This window comes from Ceratotherium simum, chromosome 16 (assembly GCF_057802395.1).
Source record: "Ceratotherium simum simum isolate JZ-2026a chromosome 16, ASM5780239v1, whole genome shotgun sequence".
Lineage (NCBI taxonomy): Eukaryota > Metazoa > Chordata > Mammalia > Perissodactyla > Rhinocerotidae > Ceratotherium > Ceratotherium simum.
The window spans coordinates 11,515,610-11,529,222 of record NC_141915.1 but is presented as its reverse complement, the minus strand read 5'-3'; the positions used below and the strand labels follow the sequence as shown (position 1 = coordinate 11,529,222).

At 51.9% G+C, this 13,613-nt stretch overlaps 1 protein-coding gene across 3 annotated transcripts; it reads left to right on the top strand.

Moving 5' to 3' along the window:
* The first annotated feature begins 3,234 nt into the window (after window positions 1-3,234).
* LOC101392629 (polyunsaturated fatty acid lipoxygenase ALOX15) lies at window positions 3,235-13,337 on the top strand. Of its 3 annotated transcripts, XM_004433183.3 has the most exons (14): window positions 3,235-3,369; window positions 5,250-5,454; window positions 5,738-5,819; window positions 5,913-6,035; window positions 6,199-6,302; window positions 6,494-6,654; window positions 7,532-7,675; window positions 8,869-9,078; window positions 10,606-10,692; window positions 10,790-10,959; window positions 11,139-11,260; window positions 11,849-11,949; window positions 12,065-12,232; window positions 12,342-13,337. In XM_004433183.3, exons 1-14 carry the CDS (start codon window positions 3,235-3,237, stop codon window positions 12,519-12,521), a joined length of 1,992 nt encoding a protein of 663 aa, XP_004433240.1. In that variant the 3' UTR covers window positions 12,522-13,337. The 3 variants fall into 3 exon arrangements, with proteins under 3 accessions (XP_004433240.1, XP_087296678.1, XP_087296679.1); XM_087440552.1 differs by lacking the exon at window positions 3,235-3,369 and having other exon boundaries at window positions 4,786-5,454; XM_087440553.1 differs by lacking the exons at window positions 3,235-3,369; window positions 10,606-10,692 and having other exon boundaries at window positions 4,786-5,454.
* Window positions 13,338-13,613: the final 276 nt, after the last annotated feature.

Genomic DNA, 13,613 nt, shown 5'->3' with positions numbered 1-13,613 from the left:
ACACAGATTCCCAATTCGGGCATTCAGAACATATAGCACGTTGCTTTAGGCAAGCACTTTCTCATTCCAAGTTGCAAGTTACTATGTAGGAACAAGTTTGTACAGGACTTTCAAAGATTCCCAGAACTGAGCTAAAGTGGGTCCTAAAAAGCCATCTTAAAATCATACAGAATCTTGAGGCAATTATATAGGGGAAATGGGCATCAAAGGAGGGGGTTTAGGGACGCCGACCATTCAGTGTGACGAACTTCAAGGCGCCACATTATCTCTTTCTTCTATCATTCAGTATGGGTACCAAGGCAGAGTTTTTTTCTTTCTGGAGGTCAACGTGTTTCTGGGGAACTCAGAAAACAAAGGTATAGTATCATAGCAGGAGTCATAATACTAGCAGATCACGTATTTTGCAAAAGCAAGGAGTCCTTAGTCATCTAGGCTACGTGCAGGCTAGCATGTATTCACAGAGACTAGTGAGTCAGAGTTATAGTCACAATATTGCTTCCTTTCCCTAAGATGGCTTGCCTCACGCTAACCTAAGATCTAGCTGTTACAGATGTTGTTATGTCTGTATGGGATTATTGGAGTGGTAGCAGCCATTTTGTTAAGGAGATAACTCACTGAGGAGCTAACTAATGAAGGATGCAAAGATGGAAAAAAAAAACAAAAAAAAAACCCTGGCTCCTTGAGGATGCTGTTGAGCCACTGAACTAAACAACCCTAGAGCCAATCTACCCTATGGACTTATTTTCTGAGATAATTTTTCTCTATTGTTTGAGCCGTTTTGAATTGATTTTTTGGTTACCTGCAACAGAAAGCATTCTGACATATTTATCTATTTCAATACCCTATTTATTATTTAGTTTTTCTCCTCGAAATGTCACAACACAGCCAGTGGGAGCCCCTCTGATTGCACAACTTGCCTGCGACTTTCTGGAGAGTGCTTTTACTTTTTTATCAACAATAGCATGTTCCAGGCTTATCCTGAGTTTTACCTGCCCCAAGTCATGGAGTCAGCTACCCTCTAAGGAGCCCAAGTTTCTTTTAGTGGAGAATAATATTATAGACCAAAATCTGGGCTCTAAAGAGTTGATGTAGGTAAAACGGACCATTGTTGCTATTGGCACCGTTTTAGTAGTGATAGAGCTGGAAAAGGGCTAATTTCCCTAATATATAAATAGTCCCTACAAATCAATAAGAAAAAGACCAAAATCCAATAGAAAACTGGAACAGCTAGTTCACAGAAAAAGAAATACAAATGGCTCCTACAATATGAAAAGATGCTCAACTTAACTCATAATAAGAAAAATGCAAATTAAAATTACACTAGGGTACCATTTTTCACCTATCAGATTGGCTAAGGTAAAAATATTTATCAACATACTATTGACAAGAGTGAAGGAGAACAAGCATTCTCACACACCAGTGGACTCACTGATGGGAGTATAAATTGGTACAACTTCTATGGAGAGTAGTGTAGCAATTTCTGCCAAAATTACGTATGCCTTTGGCCCAGAAATTCCATTTCTAGTATTTTGTATACAGATATACTTACATCTGAGAAATGATGTATATACCGGGTAATTTCTTTCAGCAAAAAAAAATTTTTATGGTTACAAAAGATTGCAAACAACCTAAATGTCCACTTACGAGAAACTGGTAAGAGTGTATCACGCTCCGTCAAAACAATGGCAGCCTTAAGAAGAGGAAACTCTTTAAGCACTGATAAGGAATGAGCTCCTGATTTATATTGCAAAATGGATAAAACAAGGTGCAGAACAGTGTGTAAAGTATACTACCACGTGCAGGAAAAGGACAAAAAGGATAGGCATGTATTTGCTTGTGAATGTGCATAGAACAGTGACTGCTAGGGGCAGAGGGACTGGGTGGCTTGGGGCCAAGAGGGAGGAAGACGCTAGTGAATACCACTTTGTACCTTCTGAACTTTGAATCACTTCCCACTAAAAAAATATACAAGAAAGTATGCATTACAGACTTACTTCTATTTCTATCGACTTCCTTTGTTTCACCAGGCTTATAGCACTCCATCCCATGGTGGCAGCAGAGTGGGTTTTACTGTTCCCTTATTAGTTACATTGCCTGGGAGTTATTTGTTTGCCTTTCTCTCCCCCAAGAGGAGTACTTATTTATAATTGATCTTTCAGTTCTGTGTGTTTCAGTTAACACTTATTGACATCCACAAACCCTGATACTGTGCTAAATCCAGGGGAAACAAAAGTGAGTACGTGGTGCTGAGAAAGTGGTCCCTACCTAGGAGGAGCTCACTGCGGGGCATACAGACACACAAACAAATTACTGTAGTATCAAGTGTGCAATAGTAGAAGTATGCTCAGGGCAAAAGCATTAGAGAGGAAAGCTGATTAGCTCTGGTGGGGTAAGTGGGGAGGGATGGAATTACCAGGAAAAACTTCTCCGAGAAATTGGAGTCTAACCAGGGTTTAGAAGGCTGGATAGAGTTTTCCAGGAAGGAATGCAAGCCAATAACACGGTGAGTTCTGGGAAACACAGGGCTCCAGCCCAAAGGGAGAGACTGGACATGATGATGGGGTGTGGTGGGGTGAAGTGGGAGGAGAGCAGGCCAGGTTAGCAAGGGCTTTGAATGCCAAGAAGTTTGGATTTTTATCCTGCAGGTAACAGAGAGGCAGAGGCTTTTAAACTAGAAAGGAATGAACCCCAAGCTTGGCACAAGGAAGGCAAGAGAGTGTTCAAAGTTGGTCAAATTAATGCGGTGGCCTGAATGTACCTTCCTCCAATGCTGCTACAGACCAGGTCTCCTTGCTCCCTTCATCCTCCCTACAGCCTTAAGCACGACCCTTGGCAGAGGTGAACCAACTTGTGAGGTCAGTGTGTCTGTGTGTTTAGATGGAGAGGCTTCCCAGCCACACACACCATCTGCCTGCTGGGCCAGGCTTCGATTCCTTCTTCCTGCATATTTTCTGCCCAAATTCTCATCTGCTTCCCCCTTCTGTCCTCCTCCCACCAAGATAATGGTCTGAATCCCCTGCCCCCGCCAGGGCCCCGCCTTCTTGGGCTCGGGGCTGAGCTCTGGGCTGTGCAGAGTTGGGGGCCCCAGCGCGTGGCCAGACGGGGTTGGTTGGAGACCTGCCATCCACAGCCCCGACCCACGGCAAGGCTTCTGAGGGGCGGGGTCTCGGGCTCCGTTATTTGGCGCCTCCACTCTTCTTTCCGCTCAGAAGGCGTGAAACGTCTTTTGGCAAGATGGGTCTCTATCGCGTCCGCGTGTCCACCGGGTCCTCGCTCTACGCGGGCTCCATCAACCAGGTGCAGCTGTGGCTGGTCGGCCAGCACGGGGAGGCGGCGCTCGGGACGCGCCTGCGGCCGGCGTGGGGCAAGGTGAGCTGGCCGGAGCCGGGGGTGGGGGGCGGGCTGCACCCCTGGCCCCAAGTCCGTCAAATATCGGGGAAGAGACGCGCCCCCGCCGGTCCCCAGCTCCTCGCCGCTGAGGGCGCACGCATCCCGCGCCAAGAGCGCTCGGAGGCCGCAGGGTGGAGCGCTTTAAGGCGGTACGTGGCACACTGTAAGCGCTCAATAAGTGTTCCTGACGCCCAGGAACATTTGGAATTGAGGGGATACACTTGCGCGCCCGTCGTTCCACAGAGCTCTCTCTTTTCTTGAAATTCAGGGGTCCCTAAAGCGGTCGTGAGTCTCCTGTTTCCTCTATTCTTAAATACTGCTATTTCAAACCTTCTCTACTGTTGCTAGATCTCCCACCTTGCAAGCTTTATCACCCGCGGTGGGCTGGGCTGGGGTAACCGGGGCTAGGGTGGGGAAAAGAAGCCAAGAGATGAGAACATTCTGAATTTCCCGACCCACTTCCCCTCTCCCATCACATGTACCTGGTATTCGCCCCCGGCTCCTGTTACTTTTTCCCTCTGCCAACCCCCAAATTCCCATCGACTGTCCAGCTCTCTCCAAGACCCCCAGATCCGGATGTCTGTCTCACGGACGCTTCAAAGGAGCATGCCAAGTGAGGTCCTGCCCTCTTCCCACCTCTCAGACCTCTCCTCTTGTCTCCCCTAGGTGTCACTCGCGCCTGCCCCCTTCATCTCTGTCTAACCAAGAATCGAGCGCTGTCCGTTCTATCTCCGGGACATTTCCGGCGTGCGTGCTCTGATGTCCGCCCCACCCCCGACTACCAACGTCCCCTTGAACCCACGTCACTTGCATCGTCTTCACCTGCCTCGCCGCTTTCGCTCCTGCCCTTCCAAGCCCTTCTGCAGCCAGAGCGATTTCTTCCGAATACATTCCCACCCTTAAAACATTCCCCCTACTTAAAACATTTGAATGGCTTCCGCTTGTTTTCAGCACCAATCCAAAGCCCTCGGCTTCGCCTTTGAGACTTCATGATCTGGTCCTGCGCATCTCCCCACATCTCGCGCCCTGTGCTCCAGCTCTACGACGCTGCTCGCCCTCCCTTAGCCTCTGCTCTCTGCGTTTCCTCTCTCCGGCACGCCTTTCCCCCGCCTTTTCCTCTCTCTCACTCTCCCTGCCTAAGCCTTTTCCACCTAGAGGTCTCGGCTTAGACGGAACATCCTCCGGGAAGCCTGCCCCCAGGCCGAGTGGGGCCTCTTCGGAGCTCAGCCTTGGTGAGGGGGCCGGGGGGAGCCGGTGCCTCTCAGCTGTAATTGCGTGGTTTACAGTGTGTCGTCCCATCACGACACACTGGATAGAGGTGCCCAGTGCCCAGCCCAGCGCTTGGCACAATCGGTGACTACAGTGAGGAAAAAGCCCAGAAAGGGGGCCAGAGGGTGGCGCAAGCGGTTAAGTGCGCGCGCTCCGCTGCAGCGGCCCGGGTTCGCTGGTTCGGATCCCGGGCGCGCACCGACGCACTGCTTGGCAAGCCATGCTGTGGCGGCGTCCCATATAAAGTGGAGGAAGATGGGCACAGATGTTAGCCCAGGGCCGTCTTCCTCAGCAAAAAAAGAGGAGCATTGGCGGATGTTAGCCCAGGGCTGATCTCCTCACAAAAAAAAAAAAAGAAAAAAAAAAAGTGCAGGAAGGAGTGCATCTTCCCTCCCCCGCCTCACCCGGGCTGAGGAACTCGACGACCCAGAATGGAGTCGTGGAGCCACCAGCTGGCTGCGCGCCGCCTTTTTATCTCTGGCTCCCTTTGCGCAGCTTTCCCAGAGGCCCAGCAGAAGGGCGTCCAGAGCTCAGTCCAAGTACCCCTTCCGGAGAGCCCCACCTTGCTGACCTTCTTTTGTCGCCTCCAGGAGGCAGAATTCAAGGTTGACGTGCCCGAGTACCTGGGACCGCTGCTCTTCGTGAAACTGCGCAAACGGCGCCTCCTTCAGGATGACGCGTGGTTCTGCAACTGGATCTCCGTGCAGGGCCCCAGGGCCAGTGGGGACGAGTTAAGGTTCCCCTGTTACCGCTGGGTGGAGGGCGATGGCGTCCTGAGCCTACCCGAGGGCACTGGTGAGCGCGGGGATGGGAGTATGAGGAGGCCTCTGGGGCCCAAGAGAAGTTGGGGGTCGGGGGAGCGGAGAAGAGGGCGTGGTGGCAGGAACCTGGAGGGCGGGGTCTTTGGAAGAGGCGGGTTGCTGGGGCTGGCACCTAGCTGTATGGAGTCTGGGGAAGCTTGTGACGCTGAAGGATCAGGGGCCAGCCGGAAGGGCGGGCTGAGAGGTACCCTTGGCAGGGATAGGGGAGAGGGTCTCAGGAGAAGCCTCATTGCCCATGCCCTCCTCCCCACTTCTAGGCCGCACGGTGGTGGACGACCCTCAAGGCTTGTTCAAGAAACACAGGGAGGAGGAGCTGGAAGAGAGAAGGAAGCTGTACCGGTTAGCCCTCCTCCTGCCCCCTGACTCCTGACCCCACAGTGAGCTGCTGACCCTTCCCCAGTACCAATGCCTCATTTCTTTTCTACACCACAGGTGGGGTAACTGGAAGGATGGGTTAATTCTGAGTGTGGCGGCAGCTGGAATATGTGACCTTCCTGTAGATGAGAGATTTCTGGAGGACAAGAGAATTGACTTTGAGGCTTCACTGGCCAAGGGGTGAGAACAAGGGGGGCTGGGTGAGAGGGAGGTGTCCTGGTCTAGAGGAGGCCAGTGGGCTTAAGGACTGAACAGGGCTGGACCAGCCCAAGGTGGATGCCTGTGGTTGTGATGTTTGATTCTGAGAATAACTCTTAAACTCTTCACCTATCCATCCCTGAAGGCTGGCAGAGCTAGCTGTCAAAGACTCTTTAAATGTTCTGACTTGCTGGAATGATCTGGATGACTTCAACAGGATTTTCTGGTGTGGCCAGAGCAAGCTGGCTGGTCAGTACTCCTACCCCAATATGTCTCCTAGGACCCTTGCCCCAGATCCCACCCAATCTAGGGAACCAGTGTTGGGAGACCAGAGGCCTGGGTCCCTCTGGTAGGCTGGGGTCAAGTGGGGATGGTTTGGTGGCAATTGGAAGGACCGGGAGCTCAGATCGCACAGCTTGCTCCACAACTGCCATCCCCAGAGCGGGTGCGGGACTCCTGGAAGGAGGATGCCTTATTCGGGTACCAGTTTCTCAACGGCGCCAACCCCATGTTGCTGAGGCGCTCCATTCAGCTTCCTGCCCGTCTAGTGTTCCCTCCAGGGATGGAGGAGCTGCAGGCCCAGCTGGAGAAGGAGCTCCAGGTATGGACATAAGAGCCCTAAGGAGGCCACGCAGAAATGGGGGTGGGCTCCGCGTTTGTGCTGCTGTGGGCTGCACTGCGGGCCCAGCTTGCTGCCAGATGGCTACAGGAGGAATCCTGAGTGATCCTGGAGAAGTGCAGCTCCATGGCCTTCCTCCCTGAACAGGAATAGTGTATTGTGGAGGAAGAGTGTGCGCTGGGTGATGGAGACAGGGTCAAAATGAAGAGATGTAACTGGGCCTTGGAGCTAGGGATTTAGGGAGTGTGGAATAGGAGAATCAGGCTCAGGGGTGGGGTTGTTAATCAGGAGTTGACATGGAACAACTGAGAGAGAAAACTCATGGGATTATAGGGTGAGAGACTTGGGTTTGAAACCTGGTTCTGCTGCTTATAAGCTGTGTGACTTCAGGCCAGATACCTATCCTCTCTGATCATGTTTCTTCTTTTATAAAACTGGGGCTAATTCAAGTTCATGTAAAAAATATATGAGGCAGGGCTGGCCCCGTGGCGTAGCGGTTAAGTGCACGCTCCGCTGCTGGCAGACCGGGTCCGGATCCAGGGCGCGCACCGATGCACCGCTTGTCAGGCCATGCTAAGGCTGGCGTCCCATATAAAGTGGAGGAAGATGGGCACAGATGTTAGCCCAGGGCCAGTCTTCCTCAGCAAAAAGAGGATTGGCATGGATGTTAGCTCAGGGCTGATCTTCCTCACACACACAAAAAGAAATATATGAGGCAATAAGCACGTGATCCACTACCTGTACAAAGTAGGTGGTGGAGACAAGTTAGTTTCCTCCTTTTTCTTCTTCCTTTGGGGAATCAGGGTGGGAAGAAGATGCCTTACGCTGACGGCAGCCCTTGCCCTCTGCCCCCATCCAGGGAGGCACGCTGTTTGAAGCTGACTTCTCCCTGCTGGATGGGATCAAGGCCAACATCATCCTGTGTAGCCAGCAGTACCTGGCTGCCCCTCTGGTCATGCTGAAACTGCAGCCCGATGGGAAACTCTTGCCCATGGTCATCCAGGTGAGAGGACTCAGGATTTCTGTCCCCGGGAGTTGGCCCTCTCCCCTCAGCCCCTCACCCGAAATCACTGAGTACCCACTCTGCGCAAAGACCTTGTGCTAAGCCGCTGGGGAGGCATGGAAGGAGGAAACCGGCAAGTCTCTGACTTGAAGGGGTGCGCTCTAGCTGGAGACACCGGCAAATGTGAATAAGCTCCAGGACTGAGCAAGCGCCTGAGGGCGGAGACAGTCTGGGAGGGATTGTTGGAGGTGGGTGGGCGTGGCCTTGTGGGAGGGTCAGGACTTAGATCTTCAAGCAAGAGGGAGGGGCAGGACCCCCTCCCCACTTCCCCCGGGGGATGATGGGCTGGGCAGAGAGGCTGCGGTGCGTCGGCGCGTCGGCGTGTGAGGAGTCAGGAGATTCCCAGTGGACCCTTGGGCAGGAGTAGTGGGGACTAACGTGAGGTGAGAGGGCCAGACTGCGGCGGGCCGTGGATGCCAGGCCGAGTGTGAGCACGGGAAGCTGGTGAAGGCTGCTGTGAGAGACGTGCAGGCACGTTATAGGGGCAGTGGGGTTTAGGGTGGACGGGAGAAGGAGACGCTAGATACAGGGATTAGGGTGACATGCTACAGTCGTTGTCCAAGGTCGAGGTGATGGGCTCAGGTGGGGAGGAGCTGTGAGGGTGCAGAGGGAAATTAAACTGGCCTGGATTCAAGGAGAGAGGAAAAGGAGGAGCCAGGCAAGGCACCTGCAGAAATAGGACAAATAAAGAGGAAAAGATGCTCAGGCAGGCTTTTATCCGGCCACTTCTGAGGTAATGGGGAGACATTCAAATTGTAACATCTGGCTGGTGACTAGCTGAGAACTGGAGACTTAGTCAGCTGTGTAGAGGTGGAGTTGATAGATCAGAGAGAGGCTGGGGTTTCTGACCGAGTGGGATGAAGGAAGCGGTGAATTTGAATCCTGTCCACACTGAGGGGCCTGCGGGGGGGAGTGGAGGCTGGAGCTAGCAGCGTAGGGTGGAGCAGCTTGCACCGTGTTGACGGGCTGAGAGGGTAGGAAAGGGAGGGGAGGAATGGGGGGGTGGGGGGTGGGTGGAGAAAGCGAAGCAAATGTGGAGGAAGGAGGGAGCAGTTAACCAAGCAAGGGAGGGGTGTCTGTTGGGCACCTGGCCCTCATCCCCTCTCTTCCCGGCACTCTTGTCCCGGCTGCAGCTCCAACTGCCATGTGTGGGATCCCCACCACCGCCACTTTTCCTGCCCACGGATCCCCCGATGGTCTGGCTCCTGGCCAAATGCTGGGTCCGTAGCTCTGACTTCCAGCTTCACGAGCTGCAGTCACATCTTCTGAGGGGACACTTGATGGCGGAGGTCATCGCTGTGGCCACCATGAGGTGCCTTCCATCGATACATCCTATCTTCAAGGTAACGCCTTATTCCCGTCTCTCCTGCCTGCCCCTCTCTGCCCCACGGCACAGTCCCACCTCTGGACGCCCCCTCTCGGTGGAATCTCAGGTTTGGGGAGAGCCGACCAGTGAAAGTCAAGAGAGCAAGGGAGTGAGAGCATGGCTTGCTCTGCATTTTCAACAGGGTGATATCACCTCCCAAGGAGGTGAAAATGCTTCATTGGTGGGGTGGGTGGTGGGGTGGGGAGTGAGAAGTCTTACTTTTTCTATGTATAAAGCACAGATATACATACAGTGTATAAACAGTACACACAAATGACTGAGGATTCCATCCAGTAAGAGGGCATGCAAATAACAAAAGATTTTTCCGGCCAGTTTTGAAGAGTTCTAAAATAGTAACACATAGGCCAGCTGGCGGGGCTCAGGTCAACAACAGCAGCCTGGTTTATCACAGGCAATTAAAACAGAGTATTCACCTATTCACTTTTTTTCTCGGGTGCCTCCTTGGGGCAAGAACCGTTCTGGATGCCGTTACTGAGCAAGACAGGCAAGGTCCTGATCTTTGGGCATTTTTCTTTCCAGTAAGGGCTAACAGACAATAAAGATTGTATTGTAACACATCGGCTGTGATAAGTACAATGCAGAGAATCCGAGCAGTGTGATGTGACAGTGAGTTTAGGTTGGGTGGTCAGGAAAGGATCCTTTGAAGAGATGACCTAGAGAATGAGGAGCCAGGCCCGAGATAATCAAGGGGCACATTGTCCTAGGCAGAGGGAACAGCTAGTGCAAAGGTCCTGAGGCAGGAACAAGCTTGGCATATTTGAAGAACAGAAAGAGAGTGTAATGGACAAGGGGAGAGGGTAGGTGATGACGTTCCAGAAGCAGGCAGGTTAGACCATGCATTCTCAGTGGGGACAATTATGCCCTGGGAGGGGTGAAAGTGGTTGTATTGGGGCAAAATATCTTATTATTTTTATGTATAGAGCACATATAGATATACAGTACATAACAGATATATCTGTAGCATTAAAATTTCATGGGGGGCGGTGAGAATAGGAAAAAATATCTAAAAAGGCTCCTTAAAGGTGTGATAATGAAGAAAGCTAACATCCACGCCAATCCTCCTCTTTTTGCTGAGGAAGACTGGCCCTGGGCTAACATCTGTGCCCATCTTCCTCCACTTTATATGGGACGCTGCCACAGCATGGCCTGACAAGTGGTGCCTCGGTGCGCACGCGGATCCGAACCTAGGCCGCCAGCAGCAGAACACATGCACTTAACCGCTACACCATGGGGCCGGCCCCTTGAATAGTCTTATATGAAAAGAAAAGGAGAACAATTTCTTTCAATTGTCATGAGCAATAAGTCCATGGTTTGTGGAATGAGTTACAAATCAACTGAACTCTCTCGTCAAGGGGGCATGGAAGTTCACGGCTATGCTTTGCCTGAAGACCTAGCACCTTTCCTGCTTTTCACCCCGTATTTCCTGCAGGGACCTGCCCCACCTGTCTTCTGACCTTGTCCTTCCCTGCTCTTCTCCCTCTAGCTTGTAATTCCCCACCTGAGATACACCATGGAAATTAACATCCGGGCCAGGACTGGGCTGGTCTCTGACATGGGGGTTTTCGACCAGGTAGGAAGAGAGAAAGGGGGATTCTGGAGTTCACTCTCCCTCCGGCTCTGGCCTCAGGGTGGGTTGGTTGACCTGACTGTCCATCCTTGTTCCGCAGGTGGTGAGCACAGGTGGGGGAGGCCACGTGGAGCTGCTCAAGCGAGCTAGAGCCTTTCTGACCTACAGCTCGTTCTGTCCCCCTGAGGACCTAGCTGACCGGGGTCTCCTGGGCGTCCAGTCTTCCTTCTATGCCCAAGATGCCCTGCGGCTCTGGGAAATCATCTCTCGGTGAGGCAGGGGGAATGCAGGGCTGGTGGGGGTGGGAGTCAGGGAGGAGGCTAGAAGAACAGGAGGTCTGTGTCTCAGTTGGGGGCTGGGGGCCCTGACCTGGCCCTGTGGGCAAGGAGCAGAGGGCCTCGTGCTCCCTGTCAGCCTCGGTCCTCTGGCCCCGACCCCTTGGCTGGCAGCTACGTGGAGGGAATTGTGAATCTCCATTATAAGACGGACGAGGCTGTGAAAGAGGATCTCGAGCTGCAGGCCTGGTGTCGAGAGATCACTGAAATGGGGCTGCTAGGGGCCCAGGACCAAGGTAAGATGAGCCCCTGCCCTGAGACCTCCAACATGAGAGATTCCTCCTTGGAACCTCCCCAGAATCCTTTGTACTCCTATGGAACCTTCCAGAAGCATTTCCAACCCCTATGAAAATGCCACAAGGCACCCGCTGATTCCCTTTCCTCTCAGCTAGAGACAGGTCCCTGCCCTATGCACTGAGAACCCCTCTAGGTCCCAGATGCAGTGGGACCAGTGGTTGCTTGTAGATGTTTAACAACTGGCTCTCTGGAGGAAAAGCCCTGATTTAAGCATTAGTCCATTTCCAAGGTATAAATATTCCACGGTGGCTACCAATGTGATGTAGACCAGTTTGCTAAATGCCTGAAAATTTAACATAACTGACTCTTGTGAGCCAGTAGGAGCCATACCAGTACCCCACTAAGCGGGACCCTCCGGCAGAGCTCCCCACTTCCCCACCCCAGGCCACTCATGCCCATTCCTACAGTAGTTCCTGTGAGTCCTCGGCACCCCTCCACCTCCTCTCATTCTCCCCTCTCTCCCTCATCTCTCTGAGCTCTCTTCTATGCCTGGCCTCACAGCTTCTGACTCGCCTGACCCCTTGCAGGGTTTCCCGTGTCCTTGCAGTCCCGGGACAAGGTCTGCCACTTTGTCACCATGTGCATCTTCACCTGCACTGGCCAGCATTCCTCCAACCACCTGGGCCAGGTACTTACCATGGGGGCGCAGCTGGGCATCTGTGCCTGGATTGGGGGAGGGTGCTGTGTGCAGGTGGGCTTTCATGCTTAGCAGACATTGACTGTAGGTGTCTGCCCCTCCTTAGCTGGACTGGTACACTTGGGTCCCTAACGCACCCTGCACGATGCGGCTGCCCCCGCCGACCACCAAGGATGCGACACTGGAGACAGTGATGGCGACACTGCCCAACTTTCATCAGGCTTCTCTCCAGATGTCCATTACTTGGCAGCTGGGCAGACGCCAACCTGTTATGGTGAGAGCCAGCTGCCCGGGTCCCTGAGGAAGGGGGCAGCTGTGGGGAGGTGTGGCATTCCAAACTGAGGGTCGTAAGGCTCTCAGCTGCCTTTTTCTCTCCATCCTAGGTGGCTCTGGGCCAGCATGAGGAGGAGTATTTTTCGGGCCCTGGGCCCAAGGCTGTGCTGAAGAAGTTCAGAGAGGAGCTGGCTGCCCTGGATAAGGAAATTGAGATCCGGAATGCAAAGCTGGACATGCCCTACGAGTACCTGCGGCCCAGCCTGGTGGAAAATAGTGTGGCCATATGAGTGCCCCACACGTTTCGTTGTTTCAGGCCCTTCCACCCAGGCCGTGACACCACCCCTTGGTGCTTTCTGTCTTGTCCTCCCCAAATTCCACCCTCCTCCTATCTCCCACCCTCATAAAGAGTCTACCTTTTCATTGTCTATGCCCACAGTGGACAAATTTTACCCTAGATGCACCACGTAGGGGCCTTGTTCCCTCTTCCTCCCTCCCTCCCTGTCTCCCTTCTTCCCTCATCATTCAGATCTCCTATAGGACAGATAACAGCCACATGTATATAAACTGTTTCAAGAATAGAATAGGGTAATAATACATATTACTGTACACCTTTTATAATTTTGAACCTACATCAAGTATAACAACAAAAAGATATTTTAGACTAACGAAACAAAAGAACTTAGATCAAATTATCCTAAATAAAATATTGGCAAAAGAATATAGCACATCTTTCTAACTGGATGGGATTTACCACATGTCCTGAAGCCACACACAACACAAAGCAAATCATTAACACGGTGATTCTCAAGATTTTCATTTCACAGCCCACTTAGAAAGTGATAAATGGAAGTAAAGCGGTAAAACTGAAGAAGCTGCTCCCAGCCGGGAGGTGTCTGGCCTTCCGGTTTCACCTGGGGCATCCATAGCTATAACCCATTTGCAGTCCACCATTTGGAGGGAGCCTCAAATAACAGTAATTAACTGGAAAAACAGTAAAAATCTCATGATTATTTTAGCGAATGACAACAAAGGAATCAATAAAATCCAACTTCTATATCTGATTAAAATTTTGGAAAAATAAACTTGGAAGTTTTATTTCTTAATATGATCATCTGTGGATATTTTAAAACAGAAGCTAACAGTATACATAAGCCAATATTGTTTCCTTTACAAAAATAGGAACAAAGTAACTTCTTGCCCATGATTATTTAATTCAGCAGAAGATGTATGGGTGACACTTGGTTTGATTCCTGAAGGAAGAAGAAGAATAAACAGTTGAGAGGTGGGGGTAGAGTTTAATGCTGGGATCTAGGAGAACCCACAAGGAGGGAGGAGAAAGTGTGGCACAGTCTCCACATTGGAAAAAAGGCAGTAATGTT

What these genes read in the sequence shown, in the direction of transcription:
- LOC101392629 (XM_087440552.1), top strand. Translation starts at nt 5,091, where the DNA reads ATGGAGTCGTGGAGCCACCAGCTGGCTGCGCGCCGCCTTTTTATCTCT. An exon ending in TGGCCAGAGCAAGCTGGCTG is followed by an intron (nt 6,303 to 6,493) that starts GTCAGTACTCCT and finishes TGCCATCCCCAG; the next exon opens with AGCGGGTGCGGGACTCCTGG. An exon ending in CGATACATCCTATCTTCAAG is followed by an intron (nt 9,079 to 10,605) that starts GTAACGCCTTAT and finishes TTCTCCCTCTAG; the next exon opens with CTTGTAATTCCCCACCTGAG.